Source organism: Aquarana catesbeiana, linkage group LG07 (assembly GCF_042186555.1).
Source record: "Aquarana catesbeiana isolate 2022-GZ linkage group LG07, ASM4218655v1, whole genome shotgun sequence".
NCBI classification, from domain to species: domain Eukaryota; kingdom Metazoa; phylum Chordata; class Amphibia; order Anura; family Ranidae; genus Aquarana; species Aquarana catesbeiana.
In genome coordinates this window covers 249,845,752-249,861,837 of record NC_133330.1, presented here as the reverse complement: position 1 = coordinate 249,861,837, position 16,086 = coordinate 249,845,752, and the positions used below count along the sequence as shown (strand labels likewise).

The 16,086-nt window shown below is 43.7% G+C and overlaps 1 protein-coding gene across 1 annotated transcript in view; it reads right to left on the bottom strand.

Moving 5' to 3' along the window:
- LOC141103514 (uncharacterized) overlaps positions 1–15,881 on the bottom strand; it is a 693,174-nt gene extending 677,293 nt beyond the window's left edge. The window contains exon 1 of the mRNA XM_073593189.1: positions 15,514–15,881. Within this exon, the coding sequence (XP_073449290.1) occupies positions 15,514–15,574 (61 nt within the window). The 5' untranslated portion in view covers positions 15,575–15,881. The remainder of the gene's footprint in view (positions 1–15,513) is intronic.
- Positions 15,882–16,086: the final 205 nt, after the last annotated feature.

Below are 16,086 nucleotides of genomic sequence, written 5' to 3'. Positions count from 1 at the left end.
ATAAATAAAATGGTGGTTGCATAAGTGTGCACACCCTCTTATAACTGGGGGTGTAGCTGTGTTCAGAATTAAGCAATCACAGTCAAACTGATGTTAAATAGGAGTCAGTACACTGCTGCCATCATTTAGAGTGCCTCTGGTCAACCCCAAATAAAGTTCAGCTGTTCTAGGTGGTCTTTCTTGACTTTCTTAGTCATATCCTACAGCAAAACCCATGGTCTGCAGTGAGCTTCCAAAGCATCAAAGGGATCTCATTGTTAAAAAGGTAAAAAGGTATCAGTCAGAAGGGTACAAAAGAATTTCCAAGGCATTGGATATACCATGGAACACAGTGAAGACAGTCATCATTAAGGAGGAGAAAATATGGCACAAGAGTGACATTACCAAGATCTGGACGTCACTCCAAAATTGATGAAAAGACGAGAAGAAAAAAAAAAAAAACGGGTCAGGGAGGCTGTAAAGGAGTCCTACAGCAACATTAAAGGACCTGCAGGAATATCTGGAAAGTACTGGCTGTGTGGTATATGTGACAACAATCTCCTGTATTTTTCATATGTCTGGGCTATGGGGTAGAGTGGCAAGACGGAAGCCTTTTAAAAAAAACATCCATATTGACAGAAAAACACAGAATTGTTGACATTTTTGCAGATTTATTAAAAAAGAAAAAACTGAAATATCACTTGAATACTTTCCGTCCCCACTATATTATACACACACATTTATATATATATATATATATATATATATATATATATATATATATATATATATATATATATATATATATATATATATATATATATATATACACACACACACACACATACACACACACACACACACACACACATATTTATTATATATTATATACACACATACATAATGTAGCAGAGCGTCCCAGAGACAGCCAGGAAAAATCCTGTTCGGGGTTTATACATCTCCCAGGCTCCTCTTATATACGTTCAGGGATCTCTGATCTATGGTCCAGTTCGGGTCTTGGTCCTCTCCCCCAGGCTAATTTAAGCTCACCTGAGCAGACAGCCTTTGCTCTTTGCCTGGGAAACAGACAACGCTGATCGAGAGCAAAAAAGGTTGGTAAAAAGCTGTTAAGCAGTTTATGTGGAAACTGACAAGCGGTAGGCTTGCTCAGCCTGGTAGTTAGGGCTTGCATAATGTATAGTTGGAGCCGACACACGGCTAGGTGTTTGGCTATTTTGTTCTGTTTTTTTTTCTGAACACTGTACAGCACCTATATAGACTTGTAAATATCACCATTAAACACGTCACTGTTTGTCACTACTGCACTTGTTCTGGTATCTGTGCCTGAAAGCCTGCTTATCACAGGGAGCTTTGGTACCTGCTACCTGTCCCCCAGGTTACATATGGTGGAGAATGCAGGCAGATGTAGTAAGTTACTACTTAAAAGGCCAGTACCTATGTCTGTGTTGGAAAACTTAATAAAATCAATATTTAAAAAAACAATTGGTGTTATTCAAAACGCTGCACAACAGCAAGCCAATGCTATCGCACAGGAGCAAACCAAGGCTCTGTGCCAACAGATTGGTGCTGTACAGGAGCATTTGCAGAAGCTGTTTGAACAGCTAGCCACTGATGCAAAAGCAGATAGGAAAACCTTGACTGAGGTTGTGGAGACATTAGCACAATGGTCACCTGCTAAAGTTGATGATGTTGGAGACAAGCCCACAGCCATCCATGTGGGTTGCTTTCTTTCTAAGATGACTGCAGATGATGATCCAGAGGCCTTTCTGCTAAAGTTTGAATGGACCGCTGAGAGGGAAGGTTGGCCTAAAACCCAGTGGGCAGGACTGATCACTCCCTTGCTTTCTGGAGAATCGCAGAAGGCCTCCTATGATTTGGAGTCAGCAGAAGCGGGAGACTATGAAAAGGTCAAGTGGGAAATCCTGGCGCGACTTGGTGTCACCTTGGCAGTTTGAGCACAGCTGGTTCTTCCAAGACGAGAGGCCCCCCAAGATCGCAGATGTTAGACCCAATTCACCTGGTGAGGAAACGGCTACAGCTGGAGTCCCTGTCTGGGCCACAAATAGTGGAGCATGTGGTCATGGACCGGTTCCTGAGGTCACTACCAATTCCCCTGCAGAAGTGGGTGAGTCAAGGAGACCCCAACTCAGCAGACAACCTGGTGGAACTCGTTGAAAGGTACTTTGCTGCAGAGAGCCTGGTCACCACCCCTACAGCCGCACGGACTTTCCACCCAAAGCCATGGTCTCCCCAGGCAACCGGTAAGACTGTTTGAGGGGAAGTGGGTGGTAAGCATGGCAAGGAAATAGGGGGGATGATTTTTGGTGCCAGGACTGAAGTTTGGCACCCCAAATAAGGGAAGTCACTGCCTGTCAGCAAACCAAACTGGGGAAACATCAGGTGTTTTCGTTGCCAAGAACTGGGACATGTTGCAGCAAACTGTTCATTGACAGATGAACAAATGCAGTGTGATCCATTAGAAGGCAGTCTACGTTTGCTGCTGTTTCCTGCACTGCAGCGATAAATATGGGAAAACACATGTGCCAAATGACTGTTAATAAGCCTATTACGGCCTTGCTGGAAGTCTAGTAACTTTGGTTACAGCTGAGATGGTTGAAACTGAATTTTCATGCTGTGATCTGTGTACATGGGGATACCCGCGAGTATCCTATAGCCACTGTTCAGTTTAAAACTGGCTTAGGTACAGTGACCCATCCGGTCAAACTTGTGCCCCACTTGGTGCAGGAGGTCATCGTTGGTAGGGACTTCCCTAAGTTTTGGTAACTGTGGGATCGCCCCAACCCGGTCGCAGTAGCTGACTCAGTGGCAGAGCCAGAACCCCTGGCCACTACTGACAATGTGGGTTCAAGGGACTCCTCTCAGGGCTCCCCGGGTTTTCCTTTGAGTTATGGCAGGATAGCTGGAGGAGCCTGAAGAAGTCCCCACAAAGGAAAATTTTGGTACTGAGCAGAGAAAAGACCCAACCCTTGCCAAGGCCTGGGAAAATGTAATAGTGATTAATGGTGTACCTGTCGAACCAGGGGACAGGCCCTGTTTTCCTTATTTCAGCAGCAATGAGGATTTATTGTATCGTGTATGTAAAAAGAATGATGAAGTGGTTGAACAGTTGGTGGTCCCTAAGCCATACAGACGAGTGGTGTTGGAACTTGCCCATGGGCAATTGCTAGGAGGCCATTTAGGGGTTGAGAAAACTAGTGAAAGGGTGTTGCGCAGGTTTTACTGGCCCGGGATACAGAAAGATAGAGAATTGTCAATCCTGTCCTGTGTGTCAGATGTCAGCCCCACTACCGAAGTCCTTTAGCGCCCTTGCCCATTTTTTGAAGTGTCCTTTGGGAGGATTGCCATGGACCTTGTGGGTCCACTCCCCAAGTCTGCCCGGGGTCATCAGCATATCCTTGTAATCATGGATTATGCTACTCGTTACCCAGAGGCAGTTCCCTTATGCACCTCGTCTGCTAAAAACATTGCCAAAGAGCAGTTTATGGTGTTCAGTCATGTTGGCATCCCTAAAGAAGTCCTTACAGACCAGGGCACCCCATTTATGTCACGAATAACTAGGGAGCTGTGCAAGTTATTTATTTAAGGTGACGCAATTGCGAACCTCGGTGTACCATCCTCAAACGGATGGCTTGGTGGAACGCTTCAATAAGACATTAAGCAAAAAAAAAAAAAAAAAACGGACCTCCAGATACCATACTCTGTTTGCCATCAGGGAGGTTCTCCAGTCCTCTACTGGGTACTCTTTGAGTTTCTTTATGAGAGACACCCTTGGGGATTTTTAGACATAGCCAAAGAAACTTGGGAGGGGGAGCAGACACCCCATAAAAGTGTCAGTGAGCATATCACTCAAATGCAGGACAGGATTGCAGCAATCATGCCGATGGTAAAAGAACACTTACTGCAGGCCCAAGCAGCTCAACAGAGGATATATAACAGGGGGGCCCAACTCTGTGTTTTCTCACCTGGTGACAGGGTCCTGCTGTTAGTTCCCACTGTTGAGAGCAAGTTCCTGGCTAAGTGGCAGGGTCCCTTTAAAGTAATTGAAAGAGTTGGGGAGGCCAATTACAGGTATATCAACCAGGAAAAAGGAAGCCCGAACAGATTTACCACATAAACCTGTTAAAACCCTGGAAGGATAGACTGGTGTTAACTGCGAGGTGGTAACGCCTAAGGGTGCAGAGTCCCCTCTGATCCCTGAGGTCACGATTCCAGACACCCGGTCATATTCCCAAAAACAGGAAGCTAGAGAGTTCCTGATAAGGTATATAGAGAAATTTTCAGATTTACCTGGTACGACTTCAGCAGTTCAGCATGATATTGTTACTGAATCTGGGGTCCGTGTCAAGTTTAAACCGTACCGAATTCCTGAAGCGAGGAGAAAGGACATCAGCTATGAAGTTAAAAGAATGTTGAAGCTAGATGTCATTGAGGAATCCAATAGTGACTGGTCTAGCCCCATCGTGTTAGTCCCAAAACCAGATGGCACTTGAAGGTTCTGTAACGACTTCAGGAAGCTTAATGCAGTGACAAAGTTTGACACGTACCCACTGCCCAAAGTGGACGAACTTATAGATCGACTTGGCAAGGCTCGCTATCTGACCACTTTGGACTTGACAAAAGGTTATTGGCAAATACCCCTGACTGGTAGCGCCAAAGAGAAGACTGCATTTGTGACCCTGGAGGGTTCCTTCCAATATAAAAATAAAAAATGCCTTTTGGGTTGCAAAATGCACCCCCGACATTTCAGAGGGCCATGGACAGGACCCTAAGACCCCACCGACGATATGCAGCAGCCTAGATGACAGTCTAGATGACATAGTGGTACATAGCACTGACTGGGAGTCTCACTTGCCCCGTGTCTAGGCTGTCCTTGATTCCCTCTTCAAAGAAGATTTTACGGCAAATCCAAAAAATTATGCCATTGGTCTAGAGGAAGCCAAGTATTTGGGCTACACTATTGTCTGTGGTGTCATAAAACCTCAAGTGAGTAAAATAGAAGCGGAGTGGCCACGTCCTACAAACAAGAAGCAGGTCAAGGCCTTTCTTGGCATTGCAGGGTATTATAGAAGATTTATCCCAAATTTTGCAACTATAGCTGCCCCACTGACAGACCTTACGAAAGGGAAAGACTCTGTAATGGTGAAATGGTCCTCAGTAGGAGAGGAATCTTTTCAAGTCCTAAAGAAGGCTCCTTGTGCACAGCCAGTACTGTACTCCCCCGATTTCTCCAAAGATTTTTTTGGTTCAGACAAATTTATCTGATGTTGGTATTGGGGCAGTACTATCACAGGTATACAATGGGGAAGAACACCCTGTTGTGTACCTAAGCAGAAAGCTCAATGGCCATGAGAAAAAGTATGCAGTCATTGAAAATAAATGTTTAGCCAAAAAGAGGACCGTGGATGAACTCAAGTACTATTTGTTAGGGCGCCAGTTTGAGTTAATAACCGACCACGCTCCCCTGAAATGGATGGCCCAAAAGAAGGAGACTAATAGACGGGTAAACCGGTGGTTTTTGGCTCTACAGGATTATTCCTTCACTGTAAAACACAGGCCAGGTGTTGAGATGGGGAATGTAGATGCCCTGTCCTGTGTTCACTCCTATTGGGCTACAGGTGTTCCAACCCTGGGGTTGAAACAGGGGGGGGGGGGGATCTGTAGCAGAGCGTCCCAGAGAGAGCTAGGAAAAAACCTGTTCGGGGTTTATACATCTCCCAGGCTCCTCTTATATACACGTTCAGGGATCTCTGGATCTATGGTCCAGTTCGGGTCTTGGTCCTCTCCCCCAGGCTAATTTAAGCTCACCTGAGCAGACAGCCTTTGCTCTCTGCCTGGGAAACAGGCAATGCTGATCTGTGAGAGCAAAAAGGTTGGTAAAAGCTGTTAAGCAGTTTATGTGGAATCTGACAAGCGGTAGGCTTGCTCAGCCTGGTAGTTAGGGCCTGCATAATGTATAGTTAGAGCGGAGACACGGCTAGGTTTTTGTTTGGCTCTTTTGTTCTGTTTGTTTTTTTCTGAACACTAAACAGCACCTCTATAGACTTGTAAATATCACCATTAAAACACGTCACTGTTTGTCACTACTGCACTTGTTCTGGTATCTGTGCCTGAAAGCCTGCTTTTTACAGGGAGCTTTTGTACCTGCTACCTGTCCCCCAAGTTACAATACATACCATTTTTCTCTTAATATATTTCTAAAGGTGCTATTGACATGAAATATTCAACACGTCAGTAACAACCCATGCAGTTCTATACCATAAACCAAAACAAATTAGTTGAGAAATGAAGTTATGTGTAATAACATGGAATGACACAGGGAAAAAGTATTGAACTCATGAAGAAAGAGGAGGTGCTATAAAAAGGCATGGAAAGCCAATACACAAGCTATCAGTAATTAGAAAGCAATCCTGCCCCTTGTCAGTGCAAATTAACATGGCTGGTTCAGTCTCAACCGATGGCCTATAAAAAGGGCGTTTCATTACCAAGGTGTCACATAAGAAACATCTCATGATGGGTAAATGCAAAGCACTCTTAAGACCTTCACAACCTTATTGTTGCAAAACATACCAAGGGCATGGGTTACAGAAGGATTTCTAAACTTCTGAATGTTCTAGTGAGCACTGTTGGGGTCATAATCCAGAAGTGGAAAGATCATTTCACCATAAACTGGCCACGACCAGGTGCTTCTCGCAATATTTCTGACAGATGAGTAAAACGAATTCTCAAAAGAGTTGGCCAAGAACCACTTGTGGAAGTAATGCACCCAACCGCCATGGCCTGTATGCATGCTCACCACCCAAGACTCCATTGCTGAAGAAAAAACATGTTGAAGCTCCTTTTAAAGTTTGCTACACAACATTTAGAGCCTGTCACACATTGCAGGGAGGTGTCGGGCCGGCTATCAGAGCCCCGACTATCAGACCCCCGACAAGGCAGTGGCGGGTGCAGGGGGGGGGGTGACCGGTGGCTGTGCTGGCTCTCTGTGGTCATGCAAGTCAGCAGCTGCTACTGCTCTGTGTCATTGAGCTCACATCGGGCGTGGGGGGCCTGACATAAATACAGATGAGGGGGAGGCAGCTGAGTGCATACAGGTATGAGGGGGGCCCAGCCTGCGTACAGGTATGAGGGGGGGCCCCGACTACGTACAGGTGTGTGGGTGGGCTGAGTGCCTACAGATGTGAAGGCGGATTAGTGTGTACAGGCATGATCAGTGAAGAGGATGTGTCAGCTATAGGATCTGCCCCGGGTACCAAATGCTCTAGGTATGCCCCTGCATAATACACACCATGTAGAATAATGGGGGGGGGGGGGGGACTTTAAATGAAGCACACGGTGTGTGCGAGCCTCCATCCTTGGTTCAGGTATTAGAAAAAAGGAAGGTAGGATTTTAAATGAGGCTATTGATTTGTGGGGGTGAGATGATTAGAAAATAGATTTCATTGGCATATTGAGTCTGATAATACAGAACAATGATACACATAGTAGAAAAGGTTTAATATGTATACACACACGGTATTGACCTCATGAATACATTACATATCAAAGGGATGGCATATAAAATTGACAAGAGATTAAATCTGGATAAAATGAATTATTGCAAATTCATATATGTACAGGTCATCTAAAATGGCACTATGCAGTGTAATCAATGGTAAGAAACACAGTATAATCATTTGGTTGTAGATAATGAGTCCAAGTAGGTTCCTATCAGTAGGCATGAGAATGCATCCTAAAAGCCTGACACGTTTCGTGGATAATACCACTCTTCAGGGGCAGATGCATGCAACTCTATAAAAGACAACAAAACATGGAGTAGACCAGTATGATCAAACGTTATACACCTCAAATGGGAAGGATGTGTACAAGAGAAAAAGAATTAAGAGTCAGAAGGAGAAAGAGAGGGAAAAAAAAAAAAAAAAACAACTTACCAAGATATTCTTGATAAAAATCTGCTGCCATCTACCAGGATAATGAAAATGAAACAAGGGTGGACATTTCAATAAAGCAATGATCCCAAAACACAAAGCCAATGAAACTTTCAATTGGTTTTAAAAACAAATAAATAAATAAAGCTGCTAGAATGACCCAGCCAATTACCTGACTTGAATCCAATAGAAAACAAAAAAAAGTCTATAGAAAGAACAAAAAGATCAGAGTTCATAGAAGGGGATCATGGAACCTTCAAGATTTGAAGACTGTTTGCGTGGAAGAATGGAGAAAGAGAGAGAAAGGGAGAGAGAATTATATAATCTCACACCTGAGCAGTGTTGCCAACCGTCAACATTTTTACTGGCAGACAGAAAAAAAAAAAAAAAGCCACTTTTCTCCAGCCGGTAAAAGGGAAAGGTTGCCAGTAAAAAATATGGCTGTGATGCTTGGCACGGAACTGCGGATGTTCCACTCTGGCCAGGAGTCAGCTGAGACCATCTGAGTGCCTTCCACAGTGCGTTCGAGCGGTGCTGGTGGGGGACAGTTCTGGCAGAGGCAGTGCCTGAGCATGTCATGTTGCAAAGGAGCCAAGAGTGGCTGAAGCCTTATGTGCGGGTCTGCAGGCCCGGAGCAAGGCAAGCCGGTAGCAGGACTGTCAGTGCTATTTGGACTAAAGGGACCATCTGGTGTGGAGAGAGACTGTCACTGTGACTCAGGAGGGGATGTGTCCTGTCGTGATCTGTGCTGCTGCACACTGCTGTCAGTGTCACTGTGAGAGTCCATTTCGTGTGTGTGTGTGTGTGTGTGTGTGTGTGTACCTGACCATTCTAATTTCTTGCCCTCCCGAGTCCTGTCCCTGAGCCACTTACTATATCAAAAATAAAAGAAATTTTTTTTTTTGCCTTAATATCTACCTTAATAACATTGCAGATTGCATATTGTACTTGTTTGTAGCCAAAATACAGAAATTTGCACAAAAACTGTAATTTTGTAACTTTTGGAAATGTCAGTAAAAACGTGATTGTGCCAGTAAATTGTGGGTGTCAGGTCAGTAAATTTCAGTCTAGTAGGTTGGCGACACTGCACCTGAGCAATGCTTGCGACTAGTTTCTCCATACAGGCGGCATCTTGAAGCTGTCATATTTTACCAAAAAAAGTATTTAATAACTTTCAGTTAGCGTATTCAATACTTTTTTCCTGTGTCATTCCATAGAACTTAATTTCTGAACTTATTTGGATGTATGGACTGCATGGGTTGTTACCGACACGTGGTGAAAATTTAATGTCAATTGCACCTTTAGAAATATATTTACCTAGATAAATGGTGACGTGTTCAATACTTATTTTACCCGAATATAATACAGTATCTCACAAAAGTGAGTAAACTCCCTGACATTTTTGTAAATATTTTATTATATCTTTTCATGTGACAACACTGAAGAAATTACACTTTGCTGCAATGTAAAGTAGTGAGTGTACAGCTTGTATAACTGTGTAAATTTGCTGTCCCCTCAAAATAACTCACACAGCCATTAATGTCTAAACCGCTGGCAACAAAAAAGTGAGTACACCCCTAAGTAAAAATGTTCAAATTGGGCCAAAAGTGTCAATATTTTGTGTGTCCATTATTTTCCAGCACTGCCTTAATCCTCTTGAGCATGGAGTTCACCAGAGCTTCGCAGGTTGCCACTGGAGTCCTCTTCCACTCCTCCATGATGACATCACGGAGCTGGTGGATGTTAGAGACCTTACGCGCCTCCACCTTCCGTTTGAGGATACCCCACAGATGCTCAATAGGGTTTAGGTCTGGAGACATGCTTGGCCAGTCCACCACCTTTATCCTCAGCTTCTTTAGCAAGGCAGTGGTAGTTTTGGAGGTGTGTTTGGGGTCGTTATGTTGGAATACTGCCCTGCAGCTCAGTCTCCAAAAGGAGGGAATCATGCTCTGCTTCAGTATGTCACAGTACATGTTGGCATTCATGGTTCCCTTAACGAACTGTAGCTCCTCAGTGCCCTCATGCAGCCCTGGACCATGACACACCCACCACCATGCTTGACTGTAGGTAGGACACACTTGGCTTTGTACTCCTCACCTGGTTGCCACCACACACGCTTGACACCATCTGAACCAAATAAGTTTATTTTGGTCTCATCAGACCACAGGACATGGTTCCAGTAATCCATGTCCTTAGCCTGCTTACCTTTAGCGAACTGTTTGCGGGCTTTCTTGTGCATAATCTTTAGAAGAGGCTTCCTTCTGGGACGACAGCCATGCAAACCAATTTGATGCAGTGTGCAGCGTATGGTCTGAGCACTGACAGGCTGACTCCCCACCCCTTCAACCTCTGCAGCAATGCTGGCAGTACTCATATGTCTATTTCCCAAAGACAACCTCTGGATATGACGCTGAGCACGTGCACTCAACTTCCTTGGTTGACCATGGCGAGGCCTGTTATATGTGGAACTTGTCCTGTTAAAACGGCTGTATGGTCTTGGCCACCGTGCTGCAGCTCAGTTTCAGGGTCTTGGCAATCTTGTTATAGCCTAGGCCCTCTTTATGTAGAGCAACAATTCTTTTTTTTTTTTCAGATACTCAGAGAGTTCTTTGCCATTAGGTGCCATGTTAAACTTCCAGTGACCAGTATGAGAGAGTGACAGCAATCACACCAAATTTAACACACCTGCTCCCCACCCACACCTGAGACCTTGTAACACTAATGAGTCACATGACACCGGAGGGAAAATGGGTAATTGGGCCCAATTTGGACATTTTCACTTAGGGGTGTACTCACTTTTGTTGCCAGTGGTTTAGACATTAATGGCTGTGTGTTGAGTTTTTTTTAGGGGAATGTATACTGTTATAAAAGCTGTACACTCACTATTTTACATTGAAGCAAAGTGTAATATCTTCAGTCTTGACACATGAAAATAATAATATATACAGTGGGGACGGAAAGTATTCAGACCCCCTTACATTTTTCACTCATTAATTAACTCATTCATTTTTTTTCCCTCATTAATGTATACACAGCACCCCATATTGACAGAAAAACACAGAATTGTTGACATTTTTGCAGATTTATTAAAAAAGAAAAACTGAAATATCACATGGTCCTAAGTATTCAGACCCTTTGCTCAGTATTTAGTCGAAGCACCCTTTTGATCTTATACAGCCACGAGTCTTTTTGAGAAAGACGCAACAAGTTTTTCACACCTGGATTTGGGGATCCTCTGCCATTCCTCCTTGCAGATCCTCTCCATTTCTGTCAGGTTGCATGGTAAACGTTGGTGGACAGCCATTTTTAGGTCTCTCCAGAGATGCTCAATTGGGTTTAAGTCAGGGCTCTGGCTGGTCCATTCAAGAACAGTCACGGAGTTGTTGTGAAGCCACTCCTTCGTTATTTTAGCTGTGGGCTTAGGGTCATTGTCTTGTTGGAAGGTAAACCTTCGGCCCAGTCAGAGGTCCTGAGCACTCTGGAGAAGGTTTTCTTCCAGGATATTCCTGTACTTGGCCACATTCATCTTTCCCTCGATTGCAACCAGTCGTCCTGTTCCTGCAGCTGAAAAACACCCCCACAGCATGATGCTGCCACCATGCTTCACTGTTGGGACTGTATTGGACAGGTGATGAGCAGTGCCTGGTTTTCTCCACACATAAAGCCAAAACGTTCTATCTTGGTCTCATCAGACCAGAGAATCTTATTTCCCACCATCTTGGAGTCCTTCAGGTGTTGTGTTTTTTTTTTTTTAGCAAACTCCAAGCGGGCTTTCATGTGTCTTGCACTGAGGAGAGGCTTCCGTCGGGCCACTCTGCCATAAAGCCCTGACTGGTGGAGGGCTGCAGTGATGGTCGACTTCCTACAACTTTCTCCCATCTCCTGACTGCATCTCTGGAGCTCAGCCACAGTGATCTTTGGGTTCTTCTTTACCTCTCTCACCAAGGCTCTTCTCCCCTGATAGCCGAGTTTGGCTGGACGGTCAGCTCTAGGAAGGGTTCTGGTCGTCCCAAACGTCTTCCATTTAAGGATTATGGAGGCCACTGTGCTCTTAGGAACCTTAAGTGCAGCAGAAATTTTTTTGTAACCTTGGCCAAATTTGTGCCTTGCCACAATTCTGTCTCTGAGCTCTTCAGGCAGTTCCTTTGACCTCATGATTCTCATTTGCTCTGACATGCACTGTGAGCTGTAAGGTCTTATATAGACTGGTGTGTGGCTTTCCTAATCAAGTCCAATCAGTATAAATCGAACACAGCTGCACGCAAATGAAGGTGTAGAACCATCTCAAGGATGATCAGAAGAAATGGACAGCACCTGAGTTGAATATATGAGTGTCACAGCAAAGGGTCTGAATATTTAGGACCATGTGATATTTCAGTTCACAACAGAGTGAAAAATTTAAGGGGGTCTGAATACTTTCTGTCCCCACTAATAAATATATACATATATATACACACACACACACACACACACACACACACACACACACACACACACACACGCGCCACTTTATTAGGTACCACCTTGCTACTACCCCCCCCCCCCCCTTTTTGCCTTCAGAACTGCCTTAATTCTTTGTGGCATAGATTCAACAAAGTGTTGGAAACATCACGCAGTTGCTGGAGATTTGTTGGCTGCACATCCATGATGCAAATCTCCCGTTCCACCACATCCCAAAGGTGCTCTATTGGTTTGAAATCTGGTGACTGTGGAGGCCATTGGAGTACAGTGAACTCATTGGCATGTTCAATAAACCAGTGGTGAGATGATTTGAGCTTTGTGACATGGTGCATTATCCTGTTGGAAGTAGCCATCAGACGATGGGTACACTGTAGTCATAAAGGGATGGATTTGGTCAGCAACAATACTCAGGTAGGCCGTGAGACAAAACTCTGGAGGAACAAGCACAGGAGGCAAATCAGACAGCAGCATTGTCAGTCTGGGGGGGGGGGGGGGTTAGAGTAGTGTTGAACATGTATTAGATTTAGCTCACACTTTCAGTTACGGCAAACATATATTTTTTTTTTTTTTTTTTTAAATAATAGGTTTTTCATGAATAAATAAATTCTCATCATTTTAAGCCATGCCAGTGTTAATTGGTTTCTCCCATCCATGAAAACCGATAAATTTTTGCTTGAGAGTTTGTGCTTTTGGAAAACAGAATGGATGGACTACCAGATGAAAATAGAAGAACATCTAAGTAAGAAAATGAATATAGCCATCACATCTAAGAATGGGTAAGCTAAAATATAATAAAGGTTTGCGCTTGGATTTAATACTGCTTTAAGTGTAAGAAACATTTTCAAAAAGCAACTTCCTTACCTTTGCCTATCCCCTTACACTGTGCAGATGTAACCCACTCTTTTCCTTCTCAGTTACTTACTTAGTAAATTCTGGAAGAAAGCCCTCTGGCATTCCTCTGCAACGTTTACCTGCAGCCACCCAGGCCTCTTCTCACTGCTGCCCATGTGCTAGAAACCCATAAATGTCCATGTAACAAGAAGCTTTCCTAAAATTTGCAAAGGTTGCTGAACTCCTGGCATTGCAATGTGGGATGCAAGCTGCCCAAACACTGACTCAGAGTATGGGCTTGTCATTTGCATACATGTGCTTGGGAAATGAAGAAGTCAGTTTTGCAAAGTGGAATGATTTGCAGCAACAGCTATGATGTCACTAATTGCATGATACTTTACAGTAAGTGTCCCTATTTAAAATATATCCGCTCTGATGGTGTTAAAAGTGAAATGACAAAACAATGAACCAATGGTCAAAACTACAATATTTAATGGAACAGGTTACACACTTATTTAGGGCGTGCCATGTAAGTTTTCCAGCACCCCATTTCTTGTGACAGTGGATGGGGGTTCTTGCAGCCTCACATTTAAAATTGGTGCGGATGTGCGGGACACCTTGGTAGACAGACTTGATGAATGCACAATTTTATCTACAAAAGTATGTGCATTTATTATTTCTTCCTGAAAGGTGAACTTACCCTTTAAACCAGAGGTCTCCAAACTTTCTAAACAAGAGGCGACTTTACTGTTGTTCAGAACTTAGGGGGGCCAGACTGGCAGTGGGAGTAGAAAATATCCAGGTGTCAGTAATAGGTCAGATAAAGGTGAGCAAAGGGCCGCATCCAGCCCCTGGGCTGCAGTTTGGAGACCACTGCTTTTAAAAACAAAATAAACAAGCCGCTGCCCAGCCCCCTTTCTCTCATTGGCTCCCGCTGCTGTCAAAGTCAGTGAGCCAATGGCGCCACGCTGCTGTCTCAGCCAATAAGGAGGGGAGTCTTGAACAGCCGAGTCTCTCGTACAACAGCGCTGGATCGAGATGGACCTCAGGTAAGTATTAGGGGGGCTGCTGCACACAGAAGATTTTTTGTTTTAAATCTTAAATACATAGAATGCAATAAGATAAAACACCTTCTGCCTTTACAATAACTTTAACAGACCTATAGCATTTTTGTTAATGCAGTGCATCACAATGGGTCAGATCTATATTGTGGCGCTCTAAAACATACACTATATTGTCCAAAAGTATTGGGACGCCTGATTTACACTCACATGGACTTTAATGTCATCCCAATCTTAGTCCGTAGGGTTCAATATTGAGTTGACCCACTCTTTGAAGCTAGAACAGCTTCAACTCTTCTGGGAAGGCTCTCCACAAGGTTTGTGACCATTCTTCCAGAAGTGCATTTGTGAGGTCAGGCACTGATGTTGGCCTGACTCGCAGTCTCCGTTCTAATTAGAGTTGCCACCTCATCCCTTTAAACCCGAACACATATGAATTACACAGGTTCTGAGGCTAATTAAATGCAGATAAGGCACCAAGTGAGTTTAATTACCACCTTAATCAGCCACAGAACCTGTGTAATTCATATGTGTTCGGGTTTAAAGGGATGAGGTGGCAACCATAGTTCTAATTCATCCCAAGGGTGTTCTATTGGGTTGAGGTCAGTCAAGTTCCTCCACCCCAAACTCGCTCATCCATGTCTTTTATGGACCTTGCTTTGTGCACTGGTTTGAATCATTTGGTGGAAGGGGGATTAGGGTGTGGGGCTTTTTTATTCAGGAGTTGGGCTCGGCCCCTTAGTTCTAGTGAAATGAACTCTTAAGGCATCGGCATACCAAGACATTTTGGATAATTTCATGGCCCCAACTTTGTGGGAACAGTTTGGGGATGGCCCCTTCCTGTTCCAACATGACTGCACACCAGTGCACAAAGCAAAATCCATAAAGATATTGATGAGTGACGTTGGGGTGGAGGAACTTGACTGGCCTGCACAGAGTTCTGACCTCAACCTGATAGAACACCTTTGGGATGAATTAGAGCAGAGACTGACAATATATTGTATACATGTTGATGTGCACTGGATACTTGCTTTGAATGCGATTTAAAATAAATGGCACTTGAATACACTTTGCTTGCATGTGTTTTTGCACCATGCATTAAAAACAACAGCAGTGTGATTGGTTTCTAAAGCTACACAGTACAAACATTTACAAAAGCATGCATAAAACACTAAATATGCCTATACCATGTATTGATAAACAAAAAAAATTACCTGTGAAAACAATGGCAGTTGTGTCAGAATAACGGTTAACAGAGACAAAATCACTGTCCATTTCCCCTTTTAAAACCCGTCAGCTGTGAAATACTTTTCTACGGAAACTTTCTTTAAAACCACACCAGATATTTTCTTTTACGTCGTCATTCAGTCTGTAGAGAATTGTGTTCCACTTAAATGTCTTCTGTTCTCTTTTTTAAAAAAAAAAAACCCACCAATGTCTCCTTCCATGCACATACATAAAAACCCCCTCCTTAAATCCTCATCAGCTGCTCTTTGTTTATGTAGGAAGTTGAATAGTTCTGTCCTCTCACTCTAATCAGAGGGATGGGCTTCCTACAGCTGAAAGGAAACCGAAAGGAAAAGGCATTTTGTGTAAACAGGTACCCACATTGACAGGTCGTTTGCATTTGCTTTATGCTTGTTCATGTGATGAGGGAAAAGCTGAGTCATGTGCTGAAAAAAAAAAAAAAAAAAACCTGTTTGTATTGATTCCCGAAAACATTTTTTGTGCAGCACTTGAACATACTGTAGAATGCTTTTATTATTACATTCATCAGATTGTACACC